We start from the raw sequence: 19,930 nt of genomic DNA on the forward strand, positions 1-19,930 counted from the left end.
GCACGCAGGGCGTCACCCCATGCCCAGGTCTCTTGGGCAGTCTGAGGCCCTGGGCCTAGCAGCACGGTGCCGCGGCAGGGGCAGCCGGAGCCTGGAGTTATGCTCTGGAAGGGGCACAGGCCTGTCCCGTCTGGCTCCAGGCTCTGCCGCTTCCCCGGGGCGCAGGCCAGGGTGGGCAGGGAGGTGGTGCCCCAGGGCTGCTGGGTGGGGGGAGCCTGGGGGTGCTGTGTGCACTGTGCCCGGGCCCCTCCGGACACGCCTGGCACAGAGACCGGCGGCAGGCTCCCTCTAGCCCCGGGCAGCCCCAGGAGCAGCGGTACCTGTCGGCCCGGGGCCGGTGGGGATGCTGACAGCGTGTGGACTAGGGGAGCCAAGGACCCTCCCTCCCTGCAGCCACAATGGGAACTTGTGTGCGCGGAGCCGGGACCCTTTGAAGGGCCTGTCACCAGTCCAGGCCCCCGCAGCTCCTGGGCGCCGCGGGGCAGTAACCCGAGCCCTGGGGCGGCAAAGTCCTCTCCCTTGATCTGCCTGTGGGGCTAGTGCCACAGCCCCCCCCCGTCCCGCTCGCTCCCACGGCAGGAGGCAGCCCGGTCCCAAGGCACCTTCTGCGGGGCACAACCCCGAGCCCCTCGGCCCCCACAGGCGCCCAAGTGCTCCGGAGCCAGCAGCCTGGGCAGCCTCCAGAGGGAGCCGCTGCCGCAGCCCCTCCGGGAGCTGGGGAGCAGGCGCCGGGCACTGACTTGGAGGAGCTGGTGCAGTGAGCGTAGATGCGGAGCTTGTCCCGAATGACTCTGCCCGGCCGCGGCTTCCTCTGCAGCCCGGCCACGTGCACGGCCAGCACCTTGGGCCCCACCAGGCGCTTGTAGAGCAGCGACAGCCAGTAATCCTGCAGGGGAGAGCCCCGCGTCACCCCGGGCCGGCCGGGAGCCACGTGCCGTGCCCCCCTGCGCCAGCCCCCCCGTGTCCCCCTGTGCCAGCCCCCCCCATGCCCCCGCTGTGCCAGCCCCCCCGTGCCCCCGCTGTGCTGCCCCCCCGTGCCCCCCTGCGCCAGCCCCCCCGCCCCCCTGTGCCAGCCCCCTGCCCCGCTGTGCCGCCCCCCTGCCCCGCTGGGCTGCCCCTGTGCCCCCCTGTGCCAGCCCCCCCCGCCCCGCTGTGCCAGCCCCCCGTGCCCCGCTGTGCCGCCCCCCCGTGCCAGCCCCCCCTGTGCCCTGCTGTGCTGCCCCCCGTGCCCCGCTGTGCCAGCCCCCCCGCCCCCCTGTGTCAGCCCCCTGCCCCGCTGTGCCGCCCCCCTGCCCCGCTGGGCTGCCCCCCCTGTGCCCCCTGTGCCAGCCCCCCCCGCCCCGCTGTGCCGCCCCCTGCCCCCCTGCGCCAGCCCCCTGCCCCGCTGTGCCAGCCCCCCCGTGCCCCCCTGCGCCAGCCCCCTGCCCCGCTGTGCCAGCCCCCCCGTGCCCCCCTGCGCCAGCCCCCTGCCCCGCTGTGCCGCCCCCCCGTGCCCCCCCGTGCCCCCCTGCGCCAGCCCCCTGCCCCGTTGTGCCAGCCCCCCCTGCCCCGCTGTGCCAGCCCCCCCCATGCCCCGCTGTGCCAGCCCCCCCGTGCCCCGCTGTGCCGGCCCCTCCCCCCTGCGCTGCCAGCCCTCCTCACGCCCCACTGTGCCAGCCCCTTGCGCCCCTCGCTGGGCTGCAGCTTTCTGCCATTGCTGGGCTGCTCTCGGGAAGGGAAGGAGCCGGGCTGGGATCCCTGGGGAAGGCCGGCACCTCGGCTGCAGAGCAGAGTGTGTGGCAGGGCTGGGCCCGGGGCCCCCCGTCTGGCTATTTCACCACCCTCCGCCATGCTCAGCCGTGGAAATCCCAGCAGCTCCGGCCGGCCCCTTGGCCAGGGGGGAACCGCCAAGGCCTGGCTCCGGCCGAGCGGGACAACGCCAGAGACACGGGGCCAGGATGCTGAGCAAGGAGCCAGGAGGGGCCCGGCCCAGAGACCCCGAGGGGCCTGCTGGGGAGTGATGTAGCGAGGGTCCAGGCCACTGTGCTCGAGGTGGGCTGTGGGCGACCCTACTGGCCTCTGTCTGCAAGCCCTGCCCAGCGGGGTCGCCCTGATGTGTCCCACCCGGGTCTCACGGAGAGGGAAGGAGTTGGAGCAAAGGAAGGGGGCGGTTTGGGGAAGGGTCAGTCTGGTCTGGATAATCAGGAAGGGAAGAGACTAAGTTGAGCACTGAGGGGTGAGGGGCCTGGGGACCCCCCAGGGTCTGAGGCTGCCTGCCCCTGACTCCTGTAGCCTCGTCACGTCTGTGCTGGGCGTGTCCTGGAGCAGCAATAACCCCCCTGTTCCACTGGCTGGCGGAGACTCACCTTCCTGCTACGGGGGTGCAGGGTCGGGGGTGCCCGACGCGCCCCACAGAGTGTCGGGGAGGGATGCGCTGCACCCCGTGGAGGGAGCTTCCAGCAAGGGACAGGGCGCAGAAGGAGGAAGGGGCTCGCAAGAGCCGGGCGTGCTGGAGGCAGAGCGAAGCGATTCCTGGGAGTCGTGGGTGCTGCAGCATCGGCAGGTGAGCCTGCCCCGGGGATCGGCGGGGAGATGGCCTGCGCCCAACTCCTGAAGGCAGAGCTTGTGGGGCTGTGCAGAGAGAGGGGCCTGCCCATGGGGAGATGGACCCAGGCCCAGCTGATCGCCCGGCTGCAAGAGAATGACCAGTCCAGGGGCCTGGATCCTGGCCCAGCGGGGAGCAGCCAGACCCCCCTGGGAGCGTCTCAGGCTCTCAGACCGGAGGGAGGGCTGGAGTCTGCCAGACGGACACAGCGCCCACCGGGACACGCTCCGCCAGCAGCGGTTTGTCCAGGACGAGGTCCAGAGCTGCGAGGGCTGGAGATCGAGCTGAGGCTAAAGGAATTGGAGGCACAAGAGACAGAGCGGCAGGACCATAGGCAGGCGCGCCAGGACCGAGGGAGGCAGCGGCAGCATGAGCTGGCCATGGCGGAGAGGAGAAAACAAAGGGGCTCCGGCTGTGGTGAGGACCCCAGAGGGCCTGGCACCAGGGCTGCTGTGCAGGGGGTCCCTGGGGGTGCTGTGTGCACAGCCCCCTCCGGACACGCAAGCTCACCCCCTTGCTGGATCAGGAGGCCACAGGGGGGCTCAGCCAGCTGGAGAATCCCAGCCGGGCGACTACCAACAGGCCAAGGAGGCCCTGCTGCACAAGTCGGGCCGACCCCCGAGACGTACAGGAAGACGTTCCGGGGGGGCAGAAGGGGCCACGGGAGATCTACGTGGACCTGGCCTCCCGCCTGGCGCAATCCTGCCGCAAGTGGGTGCGCGGGGCCGGGGCCCAGGCCGCAGAGGAGCTGCTCAAGCTGATGATGCTGGAGCAGTTCTATGAAGCGTGCCCGCCCGGCCTGAGGCTGTGGCTCAAGGACCGGAGACCAGAGAACCCCCAGGAGGCCGGGAGGCTGGCGGACGAGTTCATGGAGAGCCGGTCCGGGGGTGAACGGGAGTCCCGGAGAGAGGGAACCGCGCAGAGACCGGATCTCGGCTGAGCGACGGAGGGAGTCAACTACAGGGCGGGCCCAAGAGACAGGGGCCAGCCAGCCCCCTCCCCCCCCGGAGACAGCCAGGGCCCGGGCGGAGCCGGCCCAAAGGGGCTGCAGGAACTAACCTGCCATCGCTGCAGGCAAGGAGGCCACAAGAGGCTCAGTGCCCCAGGCACCAGGCCAGGTCCCACAACCTGAGACGTTCCAGGGTGAACTGGCTGGGGCGGGAGGAAGGGCAGGCTGCCCCAGAGGCAGGGGCTGGCAGGCAAACCTCAGCTCAGAGTGGAGGGAAGGATGCTCAGTGCACCTCCCCTGGGAGGTCTGACCCTCGGGAGGCGGATTTCTCCGTGTACCAGGTGGGGGCAGGGCGGCCCCTGCGGAGCGAGTGCCTCATACCCCTGGAGGTGGATGGCAGGGAGGTGACAGGCCACTGGGACACGGGGGCGGAGGTGACGCTGGCCTGGCCCGAGGTCGTGGCCCCAGACCACATGGTGCCCAACACTCAGCTGACCCTGAGGGGTATAGACGGGACCCTTTTAAGGTGCCCGTAGCCCGGGTGCATCTGAAATGGGGGGCTGAGGGCCCCAAGGAAGTGGGGGTCACCAGCACTTGCCCACCGAGGTGCTGATGGGGGGTGACCTAGAGGAGTGGCCAGACAGACCCCCCCAGGGCCCAGGTGTGACGTAGTGGGGGTACTTGCTGGGCTGTGGTGACCCCTGCTGTCTGGAGCAAGACCCAGCAGGGAAAACCTCATTATGCAAAGGTGACTCAAAAACATGTCTGACCTGCGGCCTCCCATGGAGAGGAACAAAGGAAGGTGGATGCTGCCCTGGCTGGGGGGCAGGGCTGGAAGAGGGGGGGTTAGTTGCTGTCTGTGAGGATGGAGGAGACAGCCTAGGGAAGGGTCTGGAGTTTAGGGGCCCAGTCTCCCCCATCTCAAGGGGGCCTGAGGCATCCTAGCCCAGCTCTGGGACCAGACTACATCTGTGCTGTGCTGTATCCTGGAGAGGCAATAAACTTCCTCTATTCCACCGGCTGGTGCAGTCTGTTTGGGCCATTTCGGGGTGCAGGAGACGGGGGACCCCAACGCGCCGTCACACCAGGTCACCACCCATAGCCAGAGCCAGCGAGGGGCTGGTGACCCTGACCCAGGGGTGGGCTCCCTGCAGGGGGCTCAGGGCCCCATCCCAGCAGACACGGGGCCCAGCAGGATCCAGGCAAGGGGGGGGCCAGGTCCCTGCCCCAGCTGCTGAATTCCAGGCTGAGGTGCAGGCAGACCCCCCCTTGCAGATGCTGAGGGTCCGGACTGGCCCCGGCACAGCTCAGCCCTGGGGGAGGCGGCCAGGAGAGGTCCCTGTGGGGGAGGGGATTCCAGTCCGGGAATGGCTCCCCCAGGAAGGTGGGGTCGTGGGAGTCCAGTGGCAGCTGGTGGTTCCCCAAAAATATCGGCCCAGGCCGCTGGGCCTGGCCCATGACGGCCCCTTCACCGGGCACCAGGGGATCCTGCTCCAGGCCCTTTACTGGCCGTGCAGCGGTACTGGCAGGCCTGCGACTCCTGCCAGAGGGGCGGGGGGGAAGGCCCAGGACGGGGGGAAGCTGCCTTGAGGCGCCGGCCCATCGCAGAGGAGCGGTTCCAGAAGGAGCAAGGGAAGGGGGCGGTTTGGGGAAGGGTCAGTCTGGTCTGGATAATCAGGAAGGGAAGAGACTAAGCTGAGCACTGAGGGGTGAGGGGCCTGGGGACCCCCCAGGGTCTGAGGCTGCCTGCCCCTGACTCCTGTAGCCTCGTCCCGTCTGTGCTGGGCGTGACCTGGAGCAGCAATAACCCCCCTGTTCCACTGGCTGGCGGAGACTCACCTTCCTGCTACGGGGGTGCAGGACCAGGGGATCCCCGACGCGCGGCCACAGCCGGCGTCTAGGGCCAGCGCCCTGTCCAGCTTCCTCACCAGGCCTGGTGGGTGGCCGCTGCAGGGCCCTGGGATGCTGAGGGGCAGTGGATGGGCTGCGCCAGTCGGGAGGCTCAGGAAATCCCTCCCTGGGTTGGTACCATCGGCGATGATTGAGTCACCTCATCCAGCTAATTGCAGACAAAGCGCCGGGCAGCCCCCCCGGCTGTACCGGCAGAGAAAGGGCTGGGCAGCCCCCCCGGCTGTACCGGCAGACAAAGGGCTGGGCAGCCCCCCCGGCTGTACCGGCAGAGAAAGGGCCGGGCAGCCCCCCCGGCTGTACCGGCAGAGAAAGGGCTGGGCAGCCCCCCCGGCTGTACCGGCAGACAAAGGGCTGGGCAGCCCCCCCGGCTGTACCGGCAGAGAAAGGGCTGGGCAGCCCCCCCGGCTGTACCGGCAGACAAAGCGCTGGGCAGCCCCCCCGGCTGTACCGGCAGAGAGAGGGCTGGGCAGCCCCCCCGGCTGTACCGGCAGAGAAAGGGCTGGGCAGCCCCCCCGGCTGTACCGGCAGAGAAAGGGCTGGGCAGCCCCCCCGGCTGTACCGGCAGAGAAAGGGCTGGGCAGCCCCCCCGGCTGTACTGGCAGAGAAAGGGCTGGGCAGCCCCCCCCGGCTGTACCGGCAGAGAAAGGGCTGGGCAGCCCCCCCGGCTGTACCGGCAGAGAAAGGGCTGGGCAGCCCCCCCGGCTGTACCGGCAGAGAAAGGGCTGGGCAGCCCCCCCGGCTGTACCGGCAGAGAAAGGGCTGGGCAGCCCCCCCGGCTGTACCGGCAGAGAAAGGGCTGGGCAGCCCCCCCGGCTGTACCGGCAGAGAAAGGGCTGGGCAGCCCCCCCGGCTGTACCGGCAGACAAAGCGCTGGGCAGCCCCCCCGGCTGTACCGGCAGACAAAGCGCTGGGCAGCCCCCCCGGCTGTACCGGCAGAGAAAGGGTCGGGCAGCCCCCCCCGGCTGTACCGGCAGAGAAAGGGCTGGGCAGCCCCCCCGGCTGTACCGGCAGAGAAAGGGCTGGGCAGCCCCCCCGGCTGTACCGGCAGAGAAAGGGCTGGGCAGCCCCCGCGGCTGTACCGGCAGAGAAAGGGCTGGGCAGACCCCCCGGCTGTACCGGCAGAGAAAGGGCTGGGAAGCCCCCCCGGCTGTACCGGCAGAGAAAGGGCTGGGCAGCCCCCCCGGCTGTACCGGCAGAGAAAGGGCTGGGCAGCCCCCCCGGCTGTACCGGCAGACAAAGCGCTGGGCAGCCCCCCCGGCTGTACCGACAGACAAAGCGCTGGGTAGCCCCCCCGGCTGTACCGGCAGAGAAAGGGCTGGGCAGCCCCCCCGGCTGTACCGGCAGAGAAAGGGCTGGGCAGCCCCCCCGGCTGTACCGGCAGACAAAGCGCCGGGCAGCCCCCCCGGCTGTACCGGCAGAGAAAGGGCTGGGCAGCCCCCCCGGCTGTACCGGCAGACAAAGCGCCGGGCAGCCCCCCCGGCTGTACCGGCAGAGAAAGGGCTGGGCAGCCCCCCCGGCTGTACCGGCAGAGAAAGGGCTGGGCAGCCCCCCCGGCTGTACCGGCAGAGAAAGGGTCGGGCAGCCCCCCCCGGCTGTACCGGCAGAGAAAGGGCTGGGCAGCCCCCCGGCTGTACCGGCAGAGAAAGGGCCGGGCAGCCCCCCCGGCTGTACCGGCAGAGAAAGGGCTGGGCAGCCCCCCCGGCTGTACCGGCAGAGAAAGGGCTGGGCAGCCCCCCCGGCTGTACCGGCAGAGAAAGGGCTGGGCAGCCCCCCCCGGCTGTACCGGCAGAGAAAGGGCTGGGCAGCCCCCCCGGCTGTACCGGCAGAGAAAGGGCTGGGCAGCCCCCCCGGCTGTACCGGCAGAGAAAGGGCTGGGCAGCCCCCCCAGCTGTACCGGCAGAGAAAGGGCTGGGCAGCCCCCCCAGCTGTACCGGCAGAGAGAGGGCTGGGCAGCCCCCCGGCTGTACCGGCAGAGAAAGGGCTGGGCAGCCCCCCCAGCTGTACCGGCAGAGAAAGGGCTGGGCAGCCCCCCCGGCTGTACCGGCAGACAAAGCGCCGGGCAGCCCCTCCGGCTGTACCGGCAGAGAAAGGGCTGGGCAGCCCCCCCGGCTGTACCGGCAGACAAAGCGCCGGGCAGCCCCCCCGGCTGTACCGGCAGAGAAAGGGCTGGGAAGCCCCCCCGGCTGTACCGGCAGACAAAGCGCCGGGCAGCCCCCCCGGCTGTACCGGCAGAGAAAGGGCTGGGCAGCCCCCCCGGCTGTACCGGCAGAGAAAGGGCTGGGAAGCCCCCCCGGCTGTACCGGCAGACAAAGCGCCGGGCAGCCCCCCCGGCTGTACCGGCAGAGAAAGGGCTGGGCAGCCCCCCCGGCTGTACCGGCAGAGAAAGGGCTGGGCAGACCCCCTGGCTGTACCGGCAGACAAAGCGCTGGGCAGCCCCCCCGGCTGTACCGGCAGAGAAAGGGCTGGGCAGCCCCCCCGGCTGTACCGGCAGAGAAAGGGCTGGGCAGCCCCCCGGCTGTACCGGCAGAGAAAGGGCTGGGCAGCCCCCCCGGCTGTACCGGCAGACAAAGGGCTGGGCAGCCCCCCCGGCTGTACCGGCAGAGAAAGGGCTGGGCAGCCCCCCCGGCTGTACCGACAGACAAAGCGCTGGGCAGCCCCCCCGGCTGTACCGGCAGAGAAAGGGCTGGGCAGCCCCCCCGGCTGTACCGGCAGAGAAAGGGCTGGGCAGCCCCCGCGGCTGTACCGGCAGAGAAAGGGCTGGGCAGCCCCCCCGGCTGTACCGGCAGACAAAGCGCTGGGCAGCCCCCCCGGCTGTACCGACAGACAAAGCGCTGGGTAGCCCCCCCGGCTGTACCGGCAGAGAAAGGGCTGGGCAGCCCCCCCGGCTGTACCGGCAGAGAAAGGGCTGGGCAGCCCCCCCGGCTGTACCGGCAGAGAAAGGGCTGGGCAGCCCCCCCGGCTGTACCGGCAGACAAAGCGCCGGGCAGCCCCCCCGGCTGTACCGGCAGAGAAAGGGCTGGGCAGCCCCCCCGGCTGTACCGGCAGACAAAGCGCCGGGCAGCCCCCCCGGCTGTACCGGCAGAGAAAGGGCTGGGCAGCCCCCCCGGCTGTACCGGCAGAGAAAGGGCTGGGCAGCCCCCCCGGCTGTACCGGCAGAGAAAGGGTCGGGCAGCCCCCCCCGGCTGTACCGGCAGAGAAAGGGCTGGGCAGCCCCCCGGCTGTACCGGCAGAGAAAGGGCCGGGCAGCCCCCCCGGCTGTACCGGCAGAGAAAGGGCTGGGCAGCCCCCCCGGCTGTACCGGCAGAGAAAGGGCTGGGCAGCCCCCCCGGCTGTACCGGCAGAGAAAGGGCTGGGCAGCCCCCCCGGCTGTACCGGCAGAGAAAGGGCTGGGCAGCCCCCCCGGCTGTACCGGCAGAGAAAGGGCTGGGCAGCCCCCCCAGCTGTACCGGCAGAGAGAGGGCTGGGCAGCCCCCCGGCTGTACCGGCAGAGAAAGGGCTGGGCAGCCCCCCCAGCTGTACCGGCAGAGAAAGGGCTGGGCAGCCCCCCCGGCTGTACCGGCAGACAAAGCGCCGGGCAGCCCCTCCGGCTGTACCGGCAGAGAAAGGGCTGGGCAGCCCCCCCGGCTGTACCGGCAGACAAAGCGCCGGGCAGCCCCCCCGGCTGTACCGGCAGAGAAAGGGCTGGGAAGCCCCCCCGGCTGTACCGGCAGACAAAGCGCCGGGCAGCCCCCCCGGCTGTACCGGCAGAGAAAGGGCTGGGCAGCCCCCCCGGCTGTACCGGCAGAGAAAGGGCTGGGAAGCCCCCCCGGCTGTACCGGCAGACAAAGCGCCGGGCAGCCCCCCCGGCTGTACCGGCAGAGAAAGGGCTGGGCAGCCCCCCCGGCTGTACCGGCAGAGAAAGGGCTGGGCAGACCCCCTGGCTGTACCGGCAGACAAAGCGCTGGGCAGCCCCTCCGGCTGTACCGGCAGAGAAAGGGCTGGGCAGCCCCCCCGGCTGTACCGGCAGAGAAAGCGCTGGGCAGCCCCCCGGCTGTACCGGCAGAGAAAGGGCTGGGCAGCCCCCCCGGCTGTACCGGCAGAGAAAGGGCTGGGCAGCCCCCCGGCTGTACCGGCAGAGAAAGGGCTGGGCAGCCCCCCCGGCTGTACTGGCAGAGAAAGGGCTGGGCAGCCCCCCCGGCTGTACCGACAGAGAAAGGGCTGGGCAGCCCCCCCGGCTGTACCGACAGACAAAGCGCTGGGCAGCCCCCCCGGCTGTACCGGCAGAGAAAGGGCTGGGCAGCCCCCCCGGCTGTACCGGCAGAGAAAGGGCCGGGCAGCCCCCCCGGCTGTACCGGCAGAGAAAGGGCTGGGCAGCCCCCCCGGCTGTACCGACAGACAAAGCGCTGGGCAGCCCCCCCGGCTGTACCGGCAGAGAAAGGGCTGGGCAGCCCCCCCGGCTGTACCGGCAGAGAAAGGGCCGGGCAGCCCCCCCGGCTGTACCGGCAGAGAAAGGGCCGGGCAGCCCCCCCGGCTGTACCGGCAGAGAAAGGGCTGGGCAGCCCCCCCGGCTGTACCGGCAGAGAAAGGGCTGGGCAGCCCCCCCGGCTGTACCGGCAGACAAAGCGCTGGGCAGCCCCCCCGGCTGTACCGGCAGAGAAAGGGCTGGGCAGCCCCCCCGGCTGTACCGGCAGAGAAAGGGCTGGGCAGCCTCCCTGGCTGTACCGGCAGAGAAAGGGCTGGGCAGCCCCCCCGGCTGTACCGGCAGAGAAAGGGCTGGGAAGCCCCCCCGGCTGTACCGGCAGAGAAAGGGCTGGGCAGCCTCCCTGGCTGTACCGGCAGAGAAAGGGCCGGGCAGCCCCCCCGGCTGTACCGGCAGAGAAAGGGCTGGGCAGCCTCCCTGGCTGTACCGGCAGAGAAAGGGCTGGGCAGCCCCCCCGGCTGTACCGGCAGACAAAGCGCTGGGCAGCCGGGAGAGGGGCTGGCAGGGCGAGGACACCAGGCCAGCCCCAGGGGCACAGTGACACTGCACTCCGGCTGTGCTGGACACTCGCACCCCAGGTGGCCTGTCTGCAGCCTTGGGGACAGCGCACTGAGTGCAGGGCTCGGGGCTCATACCCCACTGCAGGCAGCTCCAGCGGCACCGCTAGGCACTTGCTGTGCCATACGCCAGCTGCTACCAGAGCCAGGGCAAAGCTGAGTGGCAGCCCCCTGACCACACGCTACAGCTCCTGTCCAGGGACAGCCTGCCAGTGTCACCCGCACCCCCCGCTCCTGTCCAGGGGCAGCCTGCCAGTGTCACCCACACCCCCCGCTCCTGCCCGGGGACAGCCTGCCAGTGTCACCCGCACCCCCCGCTCCTGCCCGGGGACAGCCTGCCAGTGTCACCCGCACCCCCCGCTCCTGTCCAGGGACAGCCTGCCAGTGTCACCCGCACCCCCTGCTCCTGTCCAGGGGCAGCCTGCCAGTGTCACCCACACCCCCCGCTACTGCCAGGGGACAGCCTGCCAGTGTCACCCGCACCCCACCGCTCCTGCCCGGGGACAGCCTGCCAGTGTCACCCGCACCCCACCGCTCCTGCCCGGGGACAGCCTGCCAGTGTCACCCACACCCCCCGCTCCTGCCCGGGGACAGCCTGCCAGTGTCACCCGCACCCCACCGCTCCTGCCCGGGGACAGCCTGCCAGTGTCACCCGCACCCCACCGCTCCTGCCCGGGGACAGCCTGCCAGTGTCACCCACACCCCCCGCTCCTGCCCGGGGGCAGCCTGCCAGTGTCACCCGCACCCCCCGCTCCTGCCCGGGGGCAGCCTGCCAGTGTCACCCGCACCCCCCGCTCCTGTCCGGGGGCAGCCTGCCAGTGTCACCCGCACCCCCCGCTCCTGCCCGGGGGCAGCCTGCCAGTGTCACCCGCACCCCCCGCTCCGGCCCGGGGGCAGCCTGCCAGTGTCACCCGCACCCTCCGCTCCTGTCCAGGGGCAGCCTGCTGGTGTCACCCGCACCCCCCGCTCCTGCCCGGGGGCAGCCTGCCAGTGTCACCCGCACCCCCCGCTCCGGCCCGGGGGCAGCCTGCCAGTGTCACCCACACCCTCCGCTCCTGTCCAGGGGCAGCCTGCCAGTGTCACCCGCACCCCCCGCTCCGGCCCGGGGGCAGCCTGCCAGTGTCACCCACACCCTCCGCTCCTGTCCAGGGGCAGCCTGCCAGTGTCACCCGCACCCCCCGCTCCTGCCCGGGGACAGCCTGCCAGTGTCACCCGCACCCCCCGCTCCTGCCCGGGGGCAGCCTGCCAGTGTCACCCGCACCCCCCGCTCCTGCCCGGGGGCAGCCTGCCAGTGTCACCCGCACCCCCCGCTCCTGTCCGGGGACAGCCTGCCAGTGTCACCCGCACCCCCCGCTCCTGTCCAGGGACAGCCTGCCAGTGTCACCCGCACCCCCCGCTCCTGTCCAGGGACAGCCTGCCAGTGTCACCCGCACCCCCCGCTCCTGCCTGGGGGCAGCCTGCTGGTGTCTCCTGAGCACGCAGCATGGGCTGAACCCGCGGGCAGCAGGATGGGGAGGCCCGCGAGGCCGTGCCCAGGCAGGCCCTGTGGGCGGCATGGCCGGCTGGGCCTGAGGAGGGCTGCTGGGGGAGCAGCCGTCTGGCCAGAAGAGGGGTGGAGAGGGCCCCGCCTGCCTGGGCCTGCACAGGGAGCCTGCAAGATGCTCTGTTATCTGTAAATCTGCTGGCGCTTTGACAGGCCAGGGCTGCTGTAAATCTCCCGCCGGGGTCCCGGCTCCCGCCGCGATGAAAGCTCTGCTGCCGGGGCGTCTGGCGGGCACTCCGGAGGTGCAGCGCAGCCCGGGGACCCGCTAAAGCCCAGCGCGGAGGGGCCACACCGGGCCCCCGGGCCACGCTCCTTAGAGAGACACTGCCCATGTCTCCAGTCACGACAGCCCCAGCCTGGGGCCACTGGGGCAGGGCTGGGGGCCAGCTTGCTCCAGGCCGGAGCATGTCTCCTGGGCCCCGTGGCAGGAGCAGGGCTGCTCTAGCTGCCCCACGGACCCGGGCCAGCAGCAGCTCTGCTGGGAAGGGCTGAAGAAGCCCAGGGACAGGCACTGGGAGGCATGTTACGGGCAGCGTGAGCCCAGCGCCGAGAGAGGCATGAGACGGGCGTTTCTCCAGGCTGGGCTTTCTGCTCTCTGCAGCTCGGGAGCAGGGTGGGCAAAGTCTGGAGCCGCCCGAGCCAACGAACCGAGGCCGGTGCCTGGCCTTTGCCTTTGCGAACAGGGCGGGCTGCAGGCGGCTGAGCCCCAGCCTCACGCCACGGCTCCAGGGAGATTCGCAGGGAGCGTGTTTCCAACCCGAGCCCTCCCCGAGAGCTGCGGCTGCCTGGGGCCTGTGCGCACGGGGAGGGTGACGCTGCAGCGAGAGCCAGTCCCCAGCACGTCGGCTAGCGGGTGACAGGCCTGCCTAGACGGAGGGAGACCGGATCCCCCTTCTCGGGGCACACGTCACGGCGCGGCCCGGCCAGCTCGCCTGCCTGGGACGAGGTCTGGCCCAGCCCTGCGCTGCTCACACGAGTGGGGACGAGAGCTCTTCAAGATGACGCCACGTGCCCACCTGCGCGGGCGCTCTGCCGCCGGCTGGCACCTGGCCACGGATGCTTCCCACGGGCCCCCGCAGGTGCTCCGCGTGGTCTGGCCACCGCTGGCCCGCGGCACCTTCCTGTCCTCTGCCAGGGGCTCTGGGAAGCCGGGCTGGCAGCGCAGGGAGAGGCCAGTGACCCGACCCGCCACCGACCGGCAGCCCAGGCCAGAGGGCCGGCACCGCGCTGCGGGGCAGACACAAGCGGCTCGCCTGAGACGCCGGGCGGGGGCGGCCCCGTCGAATTCCCCAGCAGGATGGCGTGTAAGGCAGCGCGGCGGTGCCACTGCCCAGCGAGATTTCGCAAGAGCAGGCACGGAGAGCGCCGCTAATTTATCCCATCCCCGCTGCATTGCTGAGCCAGCTGGAAGCAGTTTGACGAGATAGACGGGAGACAAATAACCTAGACGACTTTCTAACCCGTGTCGTTCTGTTTACACAACAGGCCAGCCCTGCCGCCTCTGCGCACGCCCGAGTCCCCTGCTCAGCGCGCCGGGGGGCGGACGAGCAGCATGGCAGCTGTGAAACCGGCACCTGGACAGGGCTGAGCAGCGCCGGTGTCTGCAGAGCAGCTCTCAGAGCGGAGCCGTCCCGCCGACGGCCTGACTGGCTAAAGGAGCTACGGAGCACGCTGCCCAGGGCCAGGGCTGTGACCCCACTCAGACCCCCTGCTGGGACCAGGCCCTCAAAGTCATAGAGCTGGAAGAGACCTCAGAAGGCATCAAGTCCAGCCCCCTGCTCTAGGCAGGACCAATCCCAACTAAATCAACCCGGCCAGGGCTGTGTCAAGCCGAGACTTAAACACCTCTAGGGATGGAGCCTCCCTTCAGCCCCCCTCTGGGTGGATCCTGCCCGGCACTCGGCACTCGGGAGCACAAGGAGCAGAGGCTGAAGGGGAGGTCAGGTTCCCCCCACCCAAGAGCCCATGTCTCGGGCAGGGCTGGGGCTGAGGGCTATGCCCCGGGCGGATGGGCACAGGCCTGCGGGGGTCCGACCGGCTGGCCCAGGCTGGCAGATGGACAAAGGCCCCCGCCGTGCTGCTGCAGCGAGCGAGCCTGGCCTCGGCGTGCCCAGCATCCAGGCCGGGGAGAACGCGCGGACGCGCCAGGCAGCAGGGCGCGGGCGGCAGGCCTCAGGAGCAGCCCGCCTCAGTGCCAGACCCTGGGCCCAGGTCAGACAGGTCGGCCGGAGTGCGCAAGGCCACGCCGCAGGCTAGGGGATGGTCTGAGCAGCCACCGACCGGCCTGCTGGCTGCCCCCCTTCCGCTGCCACCGCTCACCCATCGCTGCTGCCACCAGCCGCCACGCCGCGTCCCCAGGCTCCGCCCACCCCCGGGATTCCGGTGGCTCCTCCCCTTTCCCCCGCCGCCCAGCCCGGGGTCAGAGATTTCCGCTGCCGAGCCGAGGCAGAAGCAGGGTCTGCGCCGGGGCCGGGCAGCCGCGCCTGGTCGCTGAGGGGACAGTGACGTGGCCACGCCGCCAGGTCTGAACTGGCTCTGGACTTGGCATCTCCCCACCCCCCCACACCGAAACGACCAGTCGCCAGGAGCCCAACAGCCTCATGGGGCTCAGGCAAAACCCGCCCCTCTGCTGGCTACCTGGCCACAGTGGGTGGGTCTATGCAAATGTAGCTTGCTCCTGGGCGGGACTATGCAAATGTAGCTTGCTCCAGAGGTCCTTTCCCGCAGCTCACCATGAGATGTCAGGAGAGAGCTCCCTGAGACAAGAAGGGCCGTGGGTCGGACACCGGGGTGCAGGGGCGCTGGAACAGTGAGGAGGGGGTGCTGAGAGCCACGGAGCCCCAGGGTTACAGACCCAGTCATCACACAGGCGATTGAATTCCTGCAATTGTTCTAATAGTTCATCGGCCTTGAAGAGGATCCACCCTGGTTTCCGCAGCCCATGGGGCCAACCCAGCCACGCGCCCCAAGGGGCTGCAGCCACCAGCGCACTGCGGCAGGGCTGTGCTTTGTCCGTCCATGAAACCAGGAGCCCCCTCCCGCCCCGGCAAACCCTTCGGGCCCCTTCTTGTGGATGGAGCTGGAAACCGGCACCTAGAGGGGCAGAAAGCTCTTCCCCTCGGGCGGGGGCCTTTCCTCTCCAGCAGCAGGGGTCGAATGGGCCAGACCGCACCTCTGTCTGTGCCTGCAGCCGCTGGCACCACTGCATTAGGCACGGGTGACGGGGGCTGGCAGGGAGCAGGGGTCGCCCAGACAGGCCGAGGCGGCTGCAGGGACCCTCCCTTCTGGGCAATGAAATCTGGGTCCTGGAGGCAGGGCCACGCCTGCAGATACCACAAGGGAGGTTTCCAGCTGAGCCACAGAAGGCGGGTTTGACATAGGTGAGTCACCAGGGCAGGGGGGCCACGCCTGTAGATACCCTACAGGCAGGGCCACGCCTGCAGATGCCAGTGGGGGGTTTCCAGCTGAGCCACGGAAGGCGGGTTCGATGTGGGCGAGTCACCAGGGCAGGGGGGCCACGCCTGCAGATACCCTACAGGCAGGGCCACGCCTGCAGATGCCAGTGGGGGGTTTCCAGCTGAGCCATGGAAGGCGGGTTCGATGTGGGCGAGTCACCAGGGCAGGGGGGCCACGCCTGCAGATACCCTACAGGCAGGGCCACGCCTGCAGATGCCAGTGGGGGGTTTCCAGCTGAGCCACGGAAGGCGGGTTCGATGTGGGCGAGTCACCAGGGCAGGGGGGCCACGCCTGCAGATACCCTACAGGCAGGGCCACGCCTGCAGATGCCAGTGGGGGGTTTCCAGCTGAGCCATGGAAGGCGGGTTCGATGTGGGCGAGTCACCAGGGGAGGAGGGCCACGCCTGCAGATACCCTACAGGCAGGGCCACGCCTGCAGATGCCAGTGGGGGGTTTCCAGCTGAGCCACGGAAGGCGGGTTCGATGTGGGCGAGTCACCAGGGCAGGGGGGCCACGCCTGCAGATACCCTACAGGCAGGGCCACGCCTGCAGATGCCAGTGGGGGGTTTCCAGCTGAGCCACGGAAGGCGGGTTCGACGTGGGTGCCAGGCGAGTCACCAGGGCAGGAGGCTGCAAACGATTTGCAGGAGGGGACTAAGCAAAGCAACAGGATGAGTTCAGCAGGTGAGACATGGGCCAAGCCTGCGTCCATCTGAGCCCGTGGGAGAGGAGCTCTCTGCAGCGTCCCAGGCCAGGTCAGCCTCTGGGCCTTTAGCTAATCAAACATCGAGGGCTAGGACCGAAGGACCCGCGAGGCCCTGGGGTGGGATGGGAAGGTGCTGGGGACGTCAGAGAGGAACGCTGGCTGGGGATGCGGACCCCGGGCCTCGCCAGAGACAGCAGTGAGGCCGGGGCGTAGAAATGGGCTGCCTGGAGTCCCCGTTGGAGCCAGTCCCAGGAGAAACAGAGCTGGAGAAAGGCTAAATCTCCTCTGCTCTCCTCCCAGGCGAAGAGGCAGCCGAATGGGGAACTGAGGGAGGCGCTCCCTTCCTCTGCCGCGGTGAAACCACCTTCCGATCCGAGGGTGACCCCAGAGCCAGCGCAGTGGGAGGAGCCAGCCCCACACGTCAGGAGAGTGCCAGATCTGGTCAGTTACCCAGCTCCGTGCCTCTGGTCTTCAAAGCTGAACCCCAAAATGATGGGGTTGAGCGACAACCGCCGGGCAGCGTCAGTCAGAGGGCCAGAGCGTTTGTGTGGTGCACGGCCAGCTGAGCGTGGCTGGCTCCCCCCTGGCCATCTGCCCGGGAAGCCAGGCGTCTGGGGCAGCCCCCCGGCTCTAGGTTCTGTCACAGGCCATCTGCCTTCTTCCGCCATGGTGCCTTTGGAGCCCGGACAGAAAGAACGGTCCAGAGCTGGATCCAGTGGGGACGCTGACAAGCTGGACTCTTTAGCCAGCTTAGCCCTGCTGGAGAAAGCTCTGGGCTCAAATGGGCCGCAGACGTTGGTTCTGACGACGGCCTAAGGGGCGAGGGCCTTCAGGAGACGCACCAGCAGCTGGCATGCTCCTCCTGGCAGCCCCAAAGCGATGGTCCTTCCCGCAGGGAGCCAAGGCACCGCCTGGCCACGTGAGGCGCGGGGAGTCTGGCCTTGGGCAGCCTCTCTCCCCAGCGTCCCTGTTGTCTTGGCTTCAGCCTTCTACTGCCTGAGGCCCCAAGGACTCCCAGTCCTGGCCCTGCGGAGCCATTGGAAGAACCTCGCTAGCTCCTTCTCCGCAGCCAGGAGAGCAGGGTCTGCCCCGCCCCGGTCCCCCGGCCCGCCCTGCGGCGCGTGCCAGCGGCGGGAGGAAAAGCAGCGTGTCTGCTCTGACAGACGGGTCTCCGACGTGCAGTCCGGCCTGGGCGGAGCGTGCTACGGCCATGGTGAGCCGGAGAGGTCGGGCCACGTTTCAGCGCCAGCTTGCCGGGGCTGTGGGCGGCCGTGGCGATGCCTGAGGGCCCTGCCGCCCCGAGTTACACAGAGCTTTGCCAGGGAGCAGCCCGGCCCCGGGGGGGCGAGCCAAGGCCTGAGGCCAGGTGAGAGGAGCTGTGGGTGCGAGGAAAACCCTGACAGCAGGGGAGTCTGGAGGCCAGGGCCCCGCCAGCAGCAGGTTCCTGGGCTGCCCTGCAGAGAGCAGCCGTCAGCTCCCTGCAGGGGCTCCAGAGAGGCTGGCGAGAGGCTGTTCTCAGGGGGGCAGGTGGCAGAGCCAGGAGCAAAGGGCTCACGTTGCGGGGGGGGGTGTCTAGGCTGCACATTAGGACAAACGGTTCCCCTGGCGGGCGGGGAAGCACTGGGCCGGGTCCCTGGGGGGAGTCTCCATCCCTGGGGTGGCTCAGTCCCGGCTGGACAGACCCTGGCGGGGATGGTTGAGTTGGGCTGGGCTTGGCCTCCTGAGGGCTCTGCCGGCCCCGGGATGCTAAGGGGCAGGGCGCGGGGCCCTAACGCTGTTTAAAAGGGCCCGGCCCCGCCCGACACGCTCAGCAGAGCCGCCTGCCCACGGCTCAGGGCCGGTCTGTAGAAGCGTGAACCGCAGCGGCCGCGCGCCTGTCTGGCCGCTTCAGAGCGAGCCTGCACTGTCTGGGACAAGCCGACCCCCCGCTCCAGAGCAGGCGCCGCCTGGCCGCCCTGACGTGCTGCGGGGGGCCGGGGCTGCCCTGACCTATGGGCCCCGACGGGGCCCCAGACCCTGCTCCGAGACGCAGGCGCTGGGAGACGGCTCGGGGCTCTGCAGCCCCTGCCCCGCGTGTGTCACGCTGCATGTCCCTGCCCCCGCCCTTCCCCCGCCAGTCGCGCATCCCAGAGCCGCGTCGCTCCCGGGCCTGCTCGCAGGTGCTAAGCCCCCTCCTCAGCGCTTCCCGGGCCAGGGCCCCAGCAGCCCAGCACCAGACACCCCAGGCTGGGAGATTCCCAGGCCAGACTGCAGCCCGGGTGACTTGTTTTCTGCCCAGCCCCGGAGTCTGAGGGGTGGGGCAAAGGCAGCTTCCGCCCCCATCCTGGGAGCAGCCGCCTCCAGCCCTTTGTGCTTCAGGGGCAGCCAGGGAGGTTGGGGCTGGACATTCGGAAAAACTTCCTGCCTGTCGGGGGTGAGACACTGGAACCCACTGCTGGGGGGTCGTGGGATCCCCAGCGTAGCCGGGTGGGTTTTCTGTAGCCATGTGCTAGGCTGAACCAAAGCCGCCTTCTGCAGCCGGACTGAAGAGCAGCAGCCCGGAGCCACATCCTCACAGTCTATCTACACTGTATTAAGGAAGAGTCACCCCAAGCTGAGAAGGGGTTTTGCCCCCCGCTGTCCCCGGATAACGAAAGATCTCAAGGTGGGTGAAGAAAACGGAAGTCGCACCATCCTGCTTCTCCCAGCTGAGGTTGTGGAATCGCACTATGAGCATTGTCACTGCACTGGCCTATTGTCTGTCTGTGTGATCGGAACCGTTCCTGTCTGCTGGATGATTCATTTTGCGAGGTGTAAATCAATGGGGGGGGGGTCTGATTGGTTAGGTAATTTTGGTATGATTGGTTAGTAAAATTATACTAAACGAATTGGTTACGGTCTAGCGAAGCAGGACTCAGGTTTCACTGTATAAACTGGGGTCCAAAAAGTCACAGAAGCAGAAGGAAGGAAACAAAAGGCTGGAAGACCAAAGAGAGACAAGGAATCCCAAGAAGAAGGGGGAAGACGAACTCGCCTCTGAGACCCAGCTAAGACCAGAGCTGCCAGGACTCTCCAGCATGACCGTGACGTGCGGCAGCTAGATCCAGAGAGACTGACCTGCCTGGCCGACAGGGGAAGTCGCCTGTACCAGGCTTGGTGAGCAGGACACCGTGTGCTTAGCGTGTGTGTTCTGCTTGTTTGGGAATTGTCAATCAATAGAGGATCAGGACATTCCTGTGTGAGGCTCTTTCGGTGGCTAAAGATCCTGCCAACCCGCAGGAAGTTACGCCGGAGCCCTAGGAATGGGGTGAGGGTGAGTGTGTAAATTCACAGGGTTGCACCTTGAGCCCTAGGAACTGGGTAAAGGTGGGTGTGTCCCTACAGTGTGGAAGGGAGAGAGAAATGTGTGCGGGTAACACCATCCCTGGAGACACTGAAGAGCAGGTTGGACAGACACCTGCCAGGGATGGGCCACGGTGCTTGGTCCTTGGTGAGGGCAGGGACAGGACGTGAAGCCTCACGAGGGCCCTGCCAGTTCTAGGGTTCTACGACTGTAGGTGAACCGGAAGCGCTGAGCCAACAGCGGGATCTGGAGAAATACTGAGCGGGGGGCAGAGGGCAGCTCCCACACACTGACGCCCCACAGCAAGCAGGCCAGGGAAGGAGCCGGGTTCTTTGCCAGGCCCACGCAAGAGCCCCTCCTCGCTGGCTTAGCTGCACAGTGCCCCGGCTTGCGCACAAGGGGACCGGTACGTGCGCTCTGCCGGGTCCCTGTGCCAGAGCTGG

At 69.4% G+C, this 19,930-nt stretch overlaps 1 protein-coding gene across 2 annotated transcripts in view; it reads right to left on the minus strand.

Moving 5' to 3' along the window:
• Positions 1-19,930, minus strand: part of HPSE2 (heparanase 2 (inactive)) — a 176,206-nt gene that overhangs the window by 8,683 nt on the left and 147,593 nt on the right. For both annotated transcript variants that reach the window (XR_012905505.2, XM_075934461.2), the window contains exon 10: positions 741-886. Coding sequence is in view for 1 of the 2 variants with exons in the window: in XM_075934461.2 (XP_075790576.1) it covers positions 741-886 (146 nt within the window). In the remaining variant the exon portion in view is untranslated. The remainder of the gene's footprint in view (positions 1-740; positions 887-19,930) is intronic.

Source organism: Pelodiscus sinensis, chromosome 8, assembly GCF_052426305.1.
Source record: "Pelodiscus sinensis isolate ZL-2025 chromosome 8, ASM5242630v1, whole genome shotgun sequence".
Lineage (NCBI taxonomy): Eukaryota > Metazoa > Chordata > Testudines > Trionychidae > Pelodiscus > Pelodiscus sinensis.